Source organism: Lactuca serriola, chromosome 2 (genome assembly GCF_051521515.1).
Source record: "Lactuca serriola cultivar US96UC23 chromosome 2, Lser_US96UC23_V15, whole genome shotgun sequence".
Classification (NCBI taxonomy): Eukaryota; Viridiplantae; Streptophyta; class Magnoliopsida; order Asterales; family Asteraceae; genus Lactuca; species Lactuca serriola.
Genome location: NC_136409.1, coordinates 219,936,966 through 219,955,590, shown reverse-complemented (window position 1 = coordinate 219,955,590; position 18,625 = coordinate 219,936,966). Strand labels below are relative to the sequence as shown.

The 18,625-nt window shown below is 35.7% G+C and overlaps 1 protein-coding gene across 1 annotated transcript; it reads right to left on the bottom strand.

Moving 5' to 3' along the window:
* Nucleotides 1–3,172: 3,172 nt before the first annotated feature.
* On the bottom strand, nucleotides 3,173–7,540 carry LOC145088604 (receptor-like protein 9DC3). The gene is made up of 2 exons (XM_079026974.1): nucleotides 3,480–7,540; nucleotides 3,173–3,394 (listed from the first exon to the last, which is right to left on the bottom strand). Exon 1 carries the CDS (start codon nucleotides 6,139–6,141, stop codon nucleotides 3,496–3,498), a length of 2,646 nt encoding a protein of 881 aa, XP_078883100.1. The 5' UTR covers nucleotides 6,142–7,540; the 3' UTR covers nucleotides 3,173–3,394; nucleotides 3,480–3,495.
* Between the last annotated feature and the right edge of the window lie 11,085 nt (nucleotides 7,541–18,625).

The following is an 18,625-nucleotide window of genomic DNA, read 5'->3' as shown; positions in this document are numbered from 1 at the left end:
TAACTTAAAAAAATGAAAACAAGACAACAACAAACAACGATATTGAAAAATAAAGTAATTTTTTTTCCATTATGTTGTAAAACTATTTTATAACTTTCTGTATTAATGCATTTAATGATAGTTTACAAAATGGTATAAATAATTTTATAATTTTGTTCTATTTTACTTATTTATGAAAAAATAAGTTTGAAATAAAATATTTAAATAACCAAAAAGTAATATAATAAATTAGTTGATAATAAAAATCTAATTGCTAAATAATATAATTAATAATGATTAAACACTAATAAAGTAAGAACAATTATTATTAAGTAGGACCCTTTGGAAATACAATAATCAAACAATGAGTTTCTAAGAGTTTTTGACCGTAATGGGGTACTGAAAAAAATATTTATCATTTTAGTGTCATTTCATAAATATTTACCAAAATTGTATTTTTTTTTATTTTCTTTACTTTTTAGTTTTTTTTTTATTTTAAATATCTTATTTTTTCTCTTTTATTCCACCTTTTTTTGTTTTTTTATATATATTTTTTAAATGACAACTATTATTTTAGTTATTTTCAGTTTTTTTTATAAATATCTTATTTTTCTTTTTCTATTTTCTCTTTTATTCTGCCTTTTTATTGTTATATATATATATATATATATATATATATATATATATATATATATATATATATATATATATATATATATATATATATATATATATATATTAAATGACTACTATTATTTTAGTTTTTTTACAGCTTTTTTAAATAGCAGTTTTTTTAATCTTTTTTTTTCTGTTTTTTTAAATATCATTTTTTTCTTATACAACCTTTTTACCATCAAATTTTCACTATAAAAAATTAAAAATACAATATATTTTAAGGTGCCAAAAACTCCAACATTCACATACAAGAAAAACATCAAAACCTCAATATTGTTTGTTATAAAAAAAACACCACAAAATAAACTCCAACATTGTTTATTACAAAAAGATAAAAAAAAACATCACAATTAACTTGAACTTGAACTGGTAACAAATCATTACCTGTAAAAAATAAAATAAAATAAATAAGAGGAAATAACCACAACAAATACCATAAAAATATTTTTTAAAACTACCTTGGCATAGGCGGACATCGTTTTTGATTATGCACCGGTTGCCTACAAATTCCACAAAGATTGTCATTTATTCCTTCTTTAATATTCATACCATTTTTTAGTTTTGTTGAACGAGGGCGACCTTTTTTATTTCGTAATAGTTCTAAATTTGGAAGTAATTTGTTAAATGGTGATTGTGGCTAATACGCTTCATGAGGAAGCAAGGAGAACTCAAATTATTGGGCGTGACTCAATGACTCTCGCGTAAAATCATTCTTACTCGTTGATTGTGTCATAATCCAATTGTTATCAATAGTCAAATTTGTTCCTTCCATATTAGTAAAAGTCGAAGGTACTTCAACATTATTGTCAAAAGATGCTTCCTCATCATCTTCATCTCCAATTCCATCTTCCAATATTTCATTTAACTCAACTTCATTGTCTATATTCATCACATTAGTCACAACAGCAGTTTGAGAGATTATAAAAAAATTATCCCTGTCAATCATATCTATAATAGAATTTATCTACAAACAAACAAAAACAAACAAAAATTGATCATGCGAATTTGTGATAGCAAGAAAAAAGAAACATAATGATCATGTTTGCAATCAATTCCATCTACAAAAAGATTAAAAAAAATAAAAAACAAGCTGTGATTTTCCATCTACAAAAGCAAATAAACAAAAACAGAAATTGATCAACAATTCGTCTTAACTAGATACATATTGAACTTACATAATAACCTCTCAAAATCCTTCACTAATGAAACAAACAAATCAATAAAATAGTGTATATTAAAAAAAATCTATTCAAATTATAAGCTACATAAGTGATCTTATATTTTAATTGGTGGCATTTAATCAAGTATCGTAAATGGTAATTAAAGAAGCATAACTATTAACAATCAAGAGAGCTTAGAGTTCAAGCCATTTAGTCATATGTGAAGGTAACAATATAAAGTAATGGAATAAAAGTAATTTATTTTATTACGTGTAAACATAGACTGGATCATGATATTTAAATTGTATCAAGAGAGGTTAGAGTTCAAGCCATTTAATTGGAAACAGTGGCATGCAAGCTTAAAGCACTCGACCAAAAGAATCCAACACCTACCATTCTCCCACCAAAGGTACTATAGTGTATCACCATGTAGCAGTTAGTGTCATAGAGGGCAAGATAGTCTTTTCTTACAACATATGATGTCCAAATGCAGGCTGTCAGTTTTTGTACCAATCCTCAAGGAATAGCCCCAAAGAAGTATGTCTATCTCTAGTGTTGTGTATCAGTATTTAGCTTCCATTTGGCCTCTTAACTAGATACATAATCGAGAAAAACAGAATGCAGAAGCAAAAGGCAAACAAAAAACTGAAGAACCAGAATCAAGAAAACGAGCAGGAAGAACCTTGGAGGGAGCAAAGAGTGGAGGAATTGTAGGTCACCGACGACGGAGGAGGAGATGGCAGGCGACTGATGATGGTCGACGTGTGACGAGATGAATGAACCGCTGTTGGAGCCCTAGTTGCGTCAACAGACGATATGGTCGACGTTTTCGAATTTTTTTTTCTTTTCTGTTCTTGTTCCAATCTTCATGGGTAATCAGAAGACGTGTTTTTGTTTTTTTAAAAACAATAATTAGTTTTGAAATTAAAATAATACCATCTTGGTAAATATTTCTGAAAGAACCTTAAAATCGTAAATATTTTTTCCATTAACTCTATTATGATCAAAAACTCGAGTTTCTAATGGCAATCCCAAATAACCCTGTATAATGGGTGGCAACGTCAAGATTAAATATGCATTCTCAAAAATACTCTAGTATAAAAAGGGAATAGGCCCGGGGATATAGTTAACCGTGCTAAACTATTTCTAAGGTTTAATGATACATCAACACAAAATTGAATCCTAAAAACATATCTAAGCACAACATGCTTTTAAACACAACGTAACTCAAAATGTGAAATTTTGAATACAAACAAGCAATCGCAAGATTCAAAGGGTCCACTAAAAAGGCGTGAAACACTAACCACTAAAAAATGATAATAAAAAGATGGTTGCCCATTTTGCAAGATAATTGTGAAATGATTTATTTATTATTATTATTTTTTGAAATTTGGCAAATGATTCGGCAGAAGTTTCACCATAATATTTCAACGGTGACTCCAAGTTCGAACTCCTTTACAATGCAAATTCAAACATAAATCCAAAAAAGCTTGATATCCATAATTATTCATGACACATACAAATCAACAACTGCCTAATCCAAAAGTTTTCAGTGATCCTATTAATTCTCTACCTGTAATCTGTAATCAGAGGATTAGATTACAGTAAACAGTGTAAGCCATTTAGCAGATTTTGGATGAACAAAAGAAAATGTAAAATAAATACCTGTTAGAATCTAAGTTCATTTTCCAATATACACATATCTTCTCTTCTTATGCCTTGTTCTGATCATGTGCTCTCCTGCATCAGCAATTGCATTGAACCATTTTGGTCGTCCGGTAGACAACATGACATACCCCATGACTAATCCAAGTAGGGTCCCACACCCATACCCCAATATCACCACTCTCCATGTAAATCCACTCTCCCCATCTCCATCTCCATCTCCATCTCCATCAATTTCAAGTTGTGTCTCCTGTCGACGCTCACACTTGGTGGGTAACGGGAGACCACAAAGTTCTGGATTCCATACAAATGAAGAAGCCTCAAATGTACTGAATTGTGTTCCTGATGGAATACGCCCCACAAGATGGTTTTGGGAGAGATTCAAAAATCCAATAAATGTTAAGTGTGCAAGGCTTTGAGGTATCTCTCCTGTGAGTTGGTTCCAAGAGAGGTCTAAGGATTCAATCTCCAAGAGATTCCCTAAAACAGATGGAATTTTTCCTGTGAGGCTGTTGTGGGATAGATCAAGCACTTTGAGTGAAACAAGACAACCGATGATTCCTGGAATTTCCCCTTCAAATCGGTTGTTTGATAGAACAACAATTACATAGTCAACCGAAATTTTTGGAAACTCTAGGTCCCTGCCTTTCACCGCAGTAGTGACGGAGTAATACATTCCACCCATAGACAAATATGTTGGTGTTGTGCTATTCTTTACCACGTTCTTCATGGCATTGAAACTTTTCAAATATTTTTGCGGGAGATGGCCTGCAAACCAATTATGCGATAAGTCGAGGACTCTCATACTTGGAAATGTGTTTTCTTTTGAAGAAGGGGTTTCGATGGGACCATGGAACTTGTTTGATTTAAGAACAAGAGCCTGCAGCTTTGGAAGATCACCTAACCAATGAGGGAATGTGCCTTTTATGTTATTGTTTCCGAGATCTAATACCATCAAGGATTGACAATTGGATAAGGAACTTGGGACCTCTCCTTGTAATTGATTTCCATTCAAAATAAGCCCCTCTAATTCTCCACAATCCTCATACACATCTGGAATGATGCCATGGAAACTATTGTTCCCCATATCTATCATCCAAAGAGAGGAGATGATATTTCCCAAACATTGTGGAATCACTCCACTAATGCTATTATCGGATACATCTAGAGAAACTAGATTTCTCATATTGCAAACTGATGTAGGGAACTGTCCTTGAATCTGGTTGGACTGTAGATGCAAAAACTGTAGAAAGGAGTTGATATTTCCCAGGCATTGTGGAATCACTCCCCTAAAGCTATTATTGGATATATCCAATAATAATAGACGGCTCATGTTGCAAATTGAAGGAGGGAATGACCCTTGAATCTGGTTGGACTGTAGATTAAGATATTCCATTCCATCCCATTGAAATTGTGGCAAGCCTGTTATGGAGTTATATGAGAGATCCAAGTAGTACAATCCATTTTCTCCTATCTTCCCTGCCCAATCAGGAATGCGACCATGTATGTCATTATTTGACAGATCTAAATATGTAAGATTTTTCATGGTTCGTAAGGACTCCGGGAATAAAGTTAGCTTGCAAAATGCCAAACCTAGTCTACGAAAATTAGGGTTGACATAGCTGGAAGAACCGTTGTTGGTGACAACAGATAAGCCGGTGTTACTAAGATGAAGTTCTTCAAGGTTTGGTAGGCTTGACAACAATGTATCTAAATCCCATAAACCTGTAAAATTATTCCATGAAAGGCTTAGATAAGTGAGGTTGACAAGTTGGATAAATGATGGTTGAGAGGAGCCTCCATTAATCTTGCCGTTAAATTGATTCCCCCCGAGGGATAATCTCTTTAATGATTGATGGTTGAACAGCGTTGATGGTAAGCCTCCACTAAACGTGTTACTACCAAGAATAATGTCTTCTAGAAAGGGAAGCGTAAACAAGAAAGAAGGCAAAATTCCAGTAAGATTGTTATATGATAAATCAAGACTTGTAAGGTGTCTCAGGTTAGCTAGGGATTTGGGGAGGGACCCTACCAAACCGCAGTTAGAGAGATCCAACCGCTTGAGAGGGATGTTAAGGCTCGTGTTAACGTTTGGCAATGGACCAGTGAGGTCGAAATTTGCTGACAAATCAAGTTTTTCCAAATATTGAAGATCGAAGATGTTATCAAGTAATTTCCCTTGCAAATCGGTGTAGCTAAGATCAAGTGATTTTAGAGATGAAGATAAATTAAAAAAAGTGGGTAAAACCCAACCTATATGAATCTGAGGCATCAAGAGCTCGCTCAAATGACTTGAATTTTGTAGCAGATTCTTCAAAACATCAGGTTGCATATGCAGTCCGTAATTCCAAGAGAGGTCAAGGGAAACCAATTTAGGAAGAAGTAAGATTTCCCAAGAATTGCTGCCAGTAAACCCACATTGAGAGATGTTGAGATGTGTGAGACGATTAGAAAAGTCACGTGGAAGTTGGGAATCAGTAAGATCATTGTAAGCAAGGTTGAGTGTTTGGAGATGAGGAAGGCGAAAGAGGGAGGTGTTACGATGGAGGGTACCTTGTAGCATTCCACAACTCAAGTCAATGCTTATAACATCACCTGTGTAGTGATTACAAGTGACACCACTCCACTTGCAACAATCTGTATTCTTATTCCAGTTCATCATAATTGGATAATAATCGGAACCAAGCCAATCTTGGCATGGAGAATAATATGGGGATTTATCGAATGAGAAATTGATGGAAGAAAGGTTTTGTTTAAAGAGAAGCAAGTCAAGGGTCTATCGAAGAGAGCATTTGTGAGTTGTGGCATTAAAAGAAGAGGAAGAAGCAACAGAGATGAGGAAAAAGAGAAAGGAAATCGAGATAAGCACGTTTGAATTACTCATTGTCTTTAATTACCTGCTACAAACATTTACAGATGCTCAAATATATATATATTCTTGGTAATATTACAAGTAGTTTGCTTTCAGACACCATTGATAATTTATGCCTCCCCAAGCCTCATGCTCTAGTCAGATGTGTGGTCTAATTCTTTTTCTAAGTGGGTTAGACAAGTCATTTGATTGGTTGGTCCTCAATTTTGAATTTTCTTTCTAATCGTGCAAGATCTTCAACTTGTAGTTGACTTCATGATTAAAAGAATAGTTCCATGAAACTCCTTCCAAATAAGTCTTCATAATCCATTATAATGGTTCATGACAAAACACGTTCAAAAGTTTTGGTCCCATACTTTGTGGATTGTCGTGCTTGCATCCTACTTGAATGTAAAATTTAAATCTTGAGATAAACCATTTAGGCATGCATGTACTTGTGAAATCATCATCACAAACACCTTGTGGAGAAAAACTTTTGGGTCTAATGAACAAGCATATAAATCCCAAATTAACTTACCACTCCGTGGATCCACAAAAATATGAAGAATTTTATTATCGGTCACTATGAAAAAAGCAAAAAGTTCCTTGATATTTAATTTTATGAATCCTTTTGCAACTATCAGGCTAAAGGCTAAAGGGAGTGGTCGGCAAAAAGACATGGCATTTATTTGGCATGTCTTACAAACACCTCCACCTCAAAGGTGGCATGGAAAAAAACATTGTCAAATGGCATTGTTGTGTCGAGGTGAGAGAAAGGAGAGAAGAGAGAGTGTTTGTCAGTGTAAATGGCTATTTCTTTTTCTTTTCTTTTTTTTTTTTTTTTTTATTTTGATCCATCCCTTGAAAATGGGCATGTCATTTATGTTATGGGACAAAAATGCCATGGCAAACAACTTGTGGCTTCAAAGTTGATGTAACAGTATAACATGACATGCTTCACCTCCTCCAGCCTTGCTAGATATTACTTTGCAGTGATGGTCTTGGTCCACATGTTCCTTTTTTTTTCGTAACTTTTTATAACATCGATCTAGTGTTGGATAGGTTAACTACTTTAATTCTTTTGTTACTTCATACAAACTTTCCAACTTTGACTTTTGTAACAAAAGTCAAAAGACAACGATTGATGGTTTTTCCAATGGATGTGATTGTTCTATAAAAAGCTTGTGGTGACTTGTGTAGACTTTTAAACAAAGACTTCTATAAGTCTCCACCGCCCATTCATCTTGCAACCCTTCTATGGTTTGGAGGAACTTGTACTAATCATGTATTATTTGCTTTTTATGATTAAAATAAAATCAAAAGTACTAAAAACTATATTAGGGTTATTCACAAGAAAACCCTCAAGTTTAAATTTTTTCGGTTTTATCCTTTTTGTAATTTTTCCCGGTTTTACCTCAAAATTTTCACAAAACTTTTTAACTTTCACCCTTTTTACCTTGTTTCATCGGTTTCTTGGTTTCCCTAAACTGCAATAAAACCTGTAAGTTTACAAAGTTTTATGTTTTACCCCATAATTTTCATGTAACTTGTTCACTTTACTTATTTTGCCTTCTTTCTATTGACGGGACGACTTTTGTTGACTCCTGAAAAATGCACTGTGGTTACTAATACACCTATGGTGATTCCTAATAAATGAGTGAAAATAAGAACAAGCATCCATATGATGACATAGACATCTTTTACAGATTACACTCCCATATACCTCTTTCAAGGATCATAAAAAATACCAGGTCAGCAAGTGAAAGGGACAAATGCAATCACATGGTTCACCTTGAATTACCTCCATAGAATATTAATATCTCAACCAAACCTAGCTACTAATGCAAGAGAAAGTAGATAAGATTAAAGGCTCATCTAAAAAACATGGAACAAAAAAGTATGATTCCAAGTGTACGTCTTATCAGCAATTGGATGCTTTACCAAAAATCCCACTTCTGTGAGTTAGAAAATATGTGAACTAGCAAGATAGAAACATGTGGATCATAGTGCACAAATACATGTTTGAAAATCTTTTCAGCAAATTTCTAGTGGATTGTGTTGTGTAAAAAAAATAACAAAAATTCAACAACCAAGCAACATGAAACACAAATTGTATATTAGTTGCCAACAAGAAAATCAAAACAAAGCAATTGAAAGCATGAACAACGAGCTTAAAGAAATATCCCAATCCCAATGACCAGGTGGTGGTGGTGGAAAAGCAAAAAAGAACACAAATCATGCAAACAAAAGACTCAAATGCAGCTTAATTCATTATAACCTTAAAAGTCACTCCTGATCGAACAGGCATTGAATAACAGTTTAATTCATTATAACCTTACCAAAACAAAAGACTGGTGAATGTGTAGGGAGGGGAGATGGCTCATTCTATCCGACCTCCAAATGCAGAATTTTGAGCAAAGAAAGAATGCAACAAAGAGGGAAAGCATAAATTGGTTGTTTGTTATTAACTACAAAATATCAAATTAGGTCTCGATTATGTTAGGCCAAGAACTGAAGCAACATGATAGGAAATGAAAACTGAAGCGCGTGGTAAGATCAAACTAAATTGGACTTTCAAAAGTGATTCAAGGATATTTATATTTTACCATAGGGAAAGAAACATCACAAGTCAAAGTGCACATATAGAAACAACAACATAAGAAATATCATTTCAAGGATTTAATCGCACGCATTTGGAACAAAAATTCAACCAGAAATTGATGTTAGTCAAGGGAACTTACCGAAGGCAATCGTTGCAGAGGAGAGGGAAAGGCGAAATAAAAGGACGGGGGAGAGCGATGTAAATCTTTAGAAAAGCGACAGGATCGTCGGATTGACCTATAGTCGCAGCACCAGCGCCGGCGCTCAAGGGCGTGGCAGCAAATGCGAACTTCGATTTACTGCCAGCATGTTTGTTCACCTCGTAGTTTTCCCGCATACTATTGGGGTGGCGGTGGTTGTAGGCAGTGGGACTCCATACCTGTTTGTTGAGTAGGCAAACAAATATTCAACCAAAAGCTACGGATAATTTTTAACAAAAATAGAAAATGGACCCTGGCATGGATTAATACCTGTTAATATATTTATAAATATAGTTGAAGGACTCTTTTTGTCATTTATGTATAATTGTCCAAGTATTTAGTCTTTGTATGGTCTCTCTTCTGTTATGACTTTTGGTTAAAATCAATTCAGATAGTTCTCATGGTATCAAAGCTTAGGGCTCCAAATCGCTAGGGCTTCCGGTGGCTACCAAGTTCGTCTCCTCTCACCATCTCCGGTCGACTGGTCGACTTTTGTGGTGTGTCTCATTACCACTACAACAATAGTCAATTCAATCTCTCATCGTCACCCCTGTAGCAGCTATCTCCCGTAATAACCTCTGAGCAGCCATTATCTCCCCTATTTTCTGGTAAAATCGAACTCACTATTCTCTTCACGAGGTTTCCACAACATTCTTCAAGTTTCTCATTCCTTTCTTGTATTTCCTTCCTAAACAATGACAACTCCTCTTGTCACACCACGCCCAATCTCAATTACATTAGATGGATCTAATTATGTTATATGGGCTCGACATATGACGAGCTATCTTCAATCTCGCAAACTATGGAGGGCTGTTACACGTAGGGGTGTCAAAAAAACCCGAACCCGATTAACCCGACCCGAACCGAACCCGAATAAGGTAATTAGGGTCAGGTTTAATAGGGTCAGAACTCTTAATCGGGTTATTCGGGTTAACCCGACTAACCCGAATTATTATTAGGGTCGGGTTTAGGGTTGATTTTTTCAAAAAAAATCGGGTTTCAGGTTAACCCGAATAACCTAATTAAGAATTTATTACCAAAACTTTTTTTACTGCCTTGAATGATATGAATTCAAGATCCCATGAGATTTTACAACTAATACATATTTCTTATTTAAACAAACTAGATTGTAAAATTACTATGTATAGAGATGTATAAAATGACATAACTTTCCTCTCTTCTTAGTGCAGTAAGGTTGTGTTGTAACAGTTTTACGAATTTTATTCACTGTTTACATTACTAATATGGTAAAAGAAACTCCAAAATTCATGTCCTATACCAACTTTACATTTTAAGTCCCTATACATGTGTATTATATATTAAAATGGCACAACATAAATTCATCTTACATTTCAACTTCAACCCGACTAACCCGATTAACCCGACCCTACAAACCCGAAACCCGATTAACCCGAACCCGACTAACCCGTACCTTATTAGGGTCAGGTTTCGGGTGAATATTTTTTCTAAAAAAACCCGACTAACCCGACCCGTTTAACCCGAAACCCGATCGGGTTACCCGATTAACAGCCCTAGTTACGCGTGCTATACCTAGACCAGTTCAAAAAGAAAGGGAAGATCAAGATGCCTTTGACATTAGAGAAGAAAATTGGTTGTGTAAGAATGGAGAAATTGTCACCATGCATTCTGTGTAATACTTCAACAACATAAATCAATCAACAATTTGGGCTTTTTGTCACTGGTAAAGAAATATGGGATTTTCTTAAAGATAGGTATACCACCACTGATATGGCTCATCAGTATCACCTTTTGTCTGGGCTTCTTAGCAAACGTCAACAACCAGGTCAAACTATCAGTGCATTTCTATCTGAAGTACAAGTTATATGGGATCAACTGACTCTTGCGGGACCCACTTTCAAATGTCAAGAGGATGCTATCATTTCAACTACCCATCAAAAACAACAACATCTCATGATCTTTCTTATGGCGCTACAAGATCATTATGAACCTGTTCGAGCTTCTCTCCTACATAGGTCTCCTCTTCCTACTCTTGAAGCTGCGATAGCTGAACTTATCTCAGAAGAAACCAGGTTGGGAGTTCCTGCTTCATCAACTAGTTTATCCACTGATGGAGTTCTTGCTGTACCTTTCCACAAAGGCGTTCGAAACTTCACATCCAACAAACCTCAATTTCCACACAACATAAAATCATCTCAGTGCTCATATTGTCATGATAATGGTCATCAACTATTGGATTGTCCGAACCGTTCTTGTATTTTTTGTCAAAAGAAACATCCTAGGCACTTTGCATCTAACTGTTTTAAGAATCCAGATCGCATCAAAAATATCACTGCAATAGTTTGTGGTTCAGATTCTTCCAATGTGCCTTCGGGGTCCGCAACAGCTCAGAGCCTCAACACTTTTACCTCTGATGATGTAATCGAGCTCACGCAAACATCGCCATATCCTAGATACTGTTTGTACCTTACTTATCTCAGCTCAGTGCCCAGAACGTTTTTGGGGTGAGGCCGCCCTTTCAGCAGTCTACACCATCAATCGCCATCCCATTACACTTCTCCAGAATCAGTCTCCGTATGAAGCTTTGTATGGACAACCTCCTAACTACAATCTACTCAAAGTATGGGGTTGTGCTTGCTTTGTCTTGCTACAACCACATGAACACACCAAACTTCAACCTCGATCCCGTCTTTGTTGTTTCCTGGGATACGGCATCGAACACAAAGGCTATCGGTGTTGGGATCCTATCTCCAAACGACTTCGTATATCTCGTCATGTTGTCTTCTGGGAACACAAAATGTTCTCCTCCATTTCAACATCTCAATTGGAATATGATCATTTCCCTCCTTTCTTTACTAATACATCTGTTCAACTATTTCCGGGACAACCATCATCTTCTGTCCCACCTTCGCAGACAATTGTCGATCCTTCGTCTCCATCTATGGACATGTCTTCTACCACACCATCTCATTCCTCACCATTGCATTTTCCCGACTCTTCTTCACCTATTGATACTTCTCCTTCTATTACACCATCTGATCCTACATCATTGTCTACATGTGATTCTACTCCCGACTCTTCCTCTATGGACTCTCCTAAAATGTCTGTTTTGCCTGATGAACTTACTACCAACAATCGCTGATCCACCCGGGTAAGACATATACCTTCTCATCTTCGTGACTACAAGTGTTATTCTACTCTATTCTCTATCCATACACCATCTTCGTATAAAGAAGCATCCTCTGACCCACTTTGGCAAAGAGCTATATTCGACGAATTACAGGCTCTTAATAAGGCTCATACATGGGACATCGTCCCTCTTCCATCAGGAAAGGGCATCATTGGCTCCAAATGGGTGTTCAAAGTCAAACAAACTCGGATGGCACTGTCCATCGGTACAAAGCCAAATTAGTTGCGAAAGGTTTTAATCAAGAATATGGAATTGACTAAGAGGAGACTTTTGCACCCGTCACTAGGGTTACTTCGGTTCGTAGCCTTCTTGTTGTTGCTGCTGTACGCTGATGGCCTCTTTATCAGATGGATGTCAAAAATGCTTTTCTCCATGGTGATCTCACCAAGGAAGTTTATATGAAACCCCCTCCAGGTGTTCCTCACCCACATGATCATATTTGTTGTCTCAAAAAGGCCTTTTATGGTCTTAAACAAACACCAAGAGCTTGGTTTGAAAATTTCAGCACAATTATTCAGTCTTTGGGTTTCACCGCTAGCAACTATGACTCTGGACTGTTCAATGCTTCATAATTTGAGACTTTTCAAATACCAAAACTTGAGGGCAATTTTGTAACTCTTGAAAAACACTTGAGTTCCAAACTTGATGACAAGATTTGTAACTCCATAAAAACTTTTGAGTTCCAAAACTTGATGTCAAGTTTTATAACTCCTAAAAACATTTAGGCCCTCTTTGATATGCATCTGATCGAGTCAGGTCAGACATTTTTTGTTGACTCAGTCAGACGAAAGGTGTTTGATAGACAAAATCTTGGCGTCTAACTCGGAAAGCAAGGTCTGACCTAGAAAGAAGTTGGGAGATAGCTGACCGAGAAAGAAAGCAAGGCTTTCCAATAGTTACCATGGCTTGGATAAAAATTCGCAGCTAATGAAGGTTACGGGAATAAAACTTGGGTCTCCCTTGTAGCAGGGATGGTGTTTACCAGCAAGTTGAAGGGCTTTTTGTGTTTTATCTCTACAATAATATATTTAATGTCTATTATGCTGAAAGTTTTGTATACATTATTATTATTATTATTATTATTATTATTATTATTATTATTATTATTATTATTATTATTATTATTATTATTATTATTATTATGATCATCATAATCATCATCATCATCATATTGCATAGAAACATGTAGAGTATCGAGGTAAAATGGTCATTTTACACCAGGCAGCATATTCAGTCAGATTTTCAATCAAACAGCATGATTTCTTACTCAGTTAGAATTTCTTACTCAGACAGACCTTTCTCAGTCAACACTTTCTCAGTCAGCAACTATCAAACGGGGCCTTAGATCAAATTTTAAAACCCATAAAATAATCATCATTTTATCTTTTACAAATTTGACTTAATGCAACTCTTATAGTACGATAACTTCAAATCAAATTTTACAAACAATTAGCTTATCATATAAACTAGTAATAATTTCAAGATTTGACAATTTATCTTTTAATTAGATGGGATAATAATTACCATATCAGAATAAAATAGATTTTATGACACAAAACAGTTTAAGGTAATAATCCAAATCCAATTCTGGCCAAAAAACCTGAAAATCTGCCAACAGACTGTTGAACTCGTCGAGTCGAAAAATGGACTCGTCGAGTTCATGAGTGGACTCGCCGAGTTCACCCTAGCAGAGTGCAGTATTTCATTTTTTCCAGCTTTGAATAATTAATCATACATCAAATATAACAGAAAACAACCCATGACTCTGATACCATTGTTGGGTTTTGTATACTACAACATCCTATAGTGCACATACAACCCTAAATGCTTTGGATCTAAGTTTTCTCTAGTTATACATGCAATAAAATTTCCAAAGCATGAAGCTTACAACTAGCATATAATTTGGCATATGAATCATAAAAAGAAGTTAGAAGATTACCTCTTGTTGTAGCTTATTGAATTTTGGCCTTTAAGAACTTATCACCCCAAGTGTGATGCCTCAAACGGTTCACAACACACCATGAACAAAGGAGAACTTGAGAGAGAGGTTACTAGGAATAAAATCGGTTATATGAACTCCAAGAACACTAGTGTCACCAATTTTAGGCTAAGGGGTGTCACATATATATATATATATATATATATATATATATATATATATATATATATATATATATATATATATATTGTAGGAATCCAAGAGTCATGGGTAAACCCTAATCCATACACTTAGGTTATGATCCATATCTCATGTGGGCTACCTCTTCATGGATACTTACATAAACTTAACCCATCATGGATCAATAGCCAAAACAATATATATCACTGATTTACATAATCAGTCTTCGTTAATTTAATTAGTCTCTTTTGATCACCAAATTAATTCTTGATCAATACTAGTTAAATAATATGATTTCTCCATTAATATATTATACTTATAATATATTAGTAAATCATAAATAATCTCTTACTCAAATATCCATCCTATCAAATTGTCCTGGTGATATGCAACCCGAAATGGACCATGCTACTCTCGGGTCAAGTACATACCAATTATAGTTATGGGTTTAGACACCTAATCCAACAATCTCTCCAACTGCTCAAGCCTTCATCACTATTTTTCCCTCATTATGGCATCAACATCTTGGTCACCCGGGTCATCATATTTTCAAGTTTTTAGTCAATAATCATTCAATTTCAAGTTCTTCGTCAAAAGAGTCTACTTTATGTCATGCGTGTCAGTTAGGAAAACATGTTAAGTTGCCTTTTGGTTTATCTACTTCTATTTCACATTTTCTTTTTGAATTGATATATTCGGATGTTTGGAAATCTTCTATTGAAAGTTTGAGTGGAATTAAATATTATGTCATATTCTAAGATGATTTTACTCATTATGTGTGGGTCTATCTAATCCATGAAAAATCTGATGTTTTTGCCAAATTTGTTCACTTTCGTGCCTTTGTCAACAAACAGTTTAACACGGATATCAAAACCTTTCAATGTGATAATGGAGGTGAATATGACAACAAAAAATGTCATTACCTCTTTGCTCACCATGGCATTCAAATTAGATTCTCATGCCCATACACCTCGTAACAAAATGGAAAATCCGAACGCATGCTCCGCACTCTCAACAATACAGTTCGAACCCTCGTATTGCATGCTAGATTTCCACCAACCTATTGGGCATAAGCATTACACATGGCGGCCCACCTACTTAACATACTACCCTCTACCACCCTAGACAATGATACCCTGTATCACAAATTCTTCAACAAACCACCATCGTATGATCATCTTCGTGTTTTTGGATGCCTCTGTTTTCCTCACCTTAATGCTCCTCATAAACTCCCACGACGATCCACTCCTTGTATTTTCCTTGGTTACCCGACTAATCATAAAGGATATCGGTGCCTAGACCTTGATACAAATAAAATTATAATATCCTGACATGTTGTGTTCGATGAAACGGTGTTCCCCTTTGGCTCCATGACGTCTAACCATGCCCCATCATACTCCTTCCTTGACCATGATAAATCCAACATGAACCATCCGCTCTTTACCACCCCTATACCACATCATGATCCTCCAATGCAAGATGATCCTTCTGCTAAATCGTACGAATCTATCCCAACATCTATCACTTCCCTTACCACACCTACTAACGCAACTCAACAAACCCTTGGCCCAAAGCCCTCTCCAGTCCGTGAACAGAATTCATCCAGCCCACCTAACTTCGGTCCACTACACCACAACCCATCCTAGACATCATCCACAGATTCCTCTTCCCCTAACCGTGTACCTTACACATCCCATGGTCACACGAGGAAAAAAGGGTATCATTTCACTTAGGAGCAACCCTGGCCTCATTCTTCATGGTTTGAGCTTCTCCCCTCTCCTCTATCCTCTTTTAGTGCTTTTGGTGGTGTTTTGATGAAGCTTGGAGATCAAGAAAGTTCTTTTGTTTGCAAAGAATGTTTTTTCAAGTTTGAATCCATCTAAGTCACTCCATTTCTAGACTATTGTGAGTATAAAGTTTCTATCTTGCTCTTTAGTTCTTTAGATCTTATCATTTGGGGGTTTTGATACTTTTAGCCCATTTTATGGGTGATCTTGTAGTTGAGTGGACTCGAACTTGTTTTAATCGGTTTGGAATGCTTCTTGGACCCCATTGAATAGGAAAGTTATGGTCTTTGCCTTCCCTTTAATCCATTCAAGTTATCTTGGTCCTTTAGGTCATTTTGGCGTAATAAAGTTTAGATCTTGAAAGTTTGTGGCATCATTATGGATAAAGTTGGAAACATTATCCATGTAATCATCATGTTGATTCAGACATGAAGGTTGGCTATAGAGATTTTGACTTAATGGAGTAAGTTGAGAAAGATGCATTTGTAACATCCCAAAACTCATAGAAAAATTTTCATTTTAAAATAATAAAAAATCTAATGTATTTTTTTCATAAAAGGTCATCATTGTCAAGAATGTTTCAAAAGAACATCAGACTATCAACAAATCATAAATGTGAATCTCTAGTGGATGTGATGCAAACATGACGAGCCCTTCTCTTTTGAACTACAAGTACCTGAAAATGTTAAACCACATAACCATAAGCACAAAGCTTAGCGAGTTTCCCAAAAATACCACATATCATATAAATGGGCCCAATCCAACATCCATAAATAAGCCCAACCCAACATAATCATGGGCCCAACCCAACCTACATGATAATGGGCCCACTCCAACATGTATAATAATGGGCTCAACCCAGTATAAATTATAATGGGCCCATCATAGCATACAAATATGCCCAGCCCAACATAAACATGCAAGAGTCACAAAGATAACTAGCACAATCCAATGGGTCGGAATTGGTGCCTTCGACCCATGAGTACAATAAGAAGACTCACCTCAATTTGATGCCAGACAAACTAGTTACACACCGAGCTGCCTAAACTGAAACTCCCCATAATGAATAACACATCATAAACCCTAATTAGAATTATGTAACAACCCCAAACACAAGTCTTGGTTCTGATTGGCCTACTTGGGTAAAAGACCATTTTACTCTTCCATAACTAGGACCCACACCTAAAGACTTAACATCCAAAACGACCAAAAGTTGGACTTATGGGGTTACGCCATGCGTACCCGTCCTCTACGCACCGCATAGAGTCTTCTAATGGAAAACGGGGCCGAATCAAGCTACGTGTTGCGTAGCTAAGATTACGTCTTGCGTAATCTTGTTGTTTGCCAACTTTCTTATTAAGACCTTAATGCCTTAGGACCAAGCGTTCAACTCTCAGATATGAACCTCATAGACTTCTTAAATGATAAAGTCATAACCTTTATGCCTTTGCCTAGCTACAAGGAGTATAAAACCAAATCCTAATCTCAATCATGTGAAACGTCCCAAAGATATAGTCCAAAATTTTCATTTTTAATTTAAGTAAAAAACAATATTCCAACATCATCCATACATCCCAAGTAAAACTAGTGTATCAAATATCATAAAATTAGAGTGAAATATCAAGCGCATAATCCATGTGGTGTATGCAATGCAGTCATCCCAAACCATTCCCCTTTGAACCGGAAGTACCTGAAACATACACTGAAAACCGTAAGCACACAACTTAGTGAGTTCCCCAAACAACCCTATATCATATATAGTAAATCACATACTGCACCCCCCCCCCCCCCGGCATCGAGCCACGTCCGGTTTACAGATCTGTTATTCTTAGGCCTCGCCTGGGCCTCACCCACCACACGCATACAATATATATCACATAATCATTGATAACACATATAATGATCATAAACACTAGCATATGTTCCAGTTATCGGGCCTCGCCCGACATTGAGCTCCGTCCGGTATATGTAACGACCTGAAAATTCTTACGTTAATGATATTAGTTTTCGTTACTCGAATATATATTTTCGTAAGGTTATTTCAAATCTAATTTATAAAACCAAATAAAAATGGGATTATTATATAGTTGATTTGTTTAAAAGCTAAAGAGTTTAAGCGGTTATTTTGGCAAACTAAAAGAATGTAAGTCTAACAATTAATAGTTGAGGGTTAGAAATAATTCAAATAAAAGTAAAAAGGTACGGTGTAAACAAGGATGAAATGACGAGGGGTAGATGTTGTAACTTTGCTTATTAACACCTCATAAATCAGGAGGAATTAATCATTTGTACGTTTCCTTTCGATCATTTGTACGTTTCCTTTCGATTGATTACTTCGACGGCTTGTATTCCGCTTCTTTATTATAAAAGAAACGATCATATTCATACCTTCTTAGGGCTGCTAAACCTTCGTTGAACA

Excerpts from the sequence above, each read along its gene's own strand:
- LOC145088604 (XM_079026974.1), bottom strand. The coding sequence starts at position 6,141 with ATGATGAACTGGAATAAGAATACAGATTGTTGCAAGTGGAGTGGTGTC.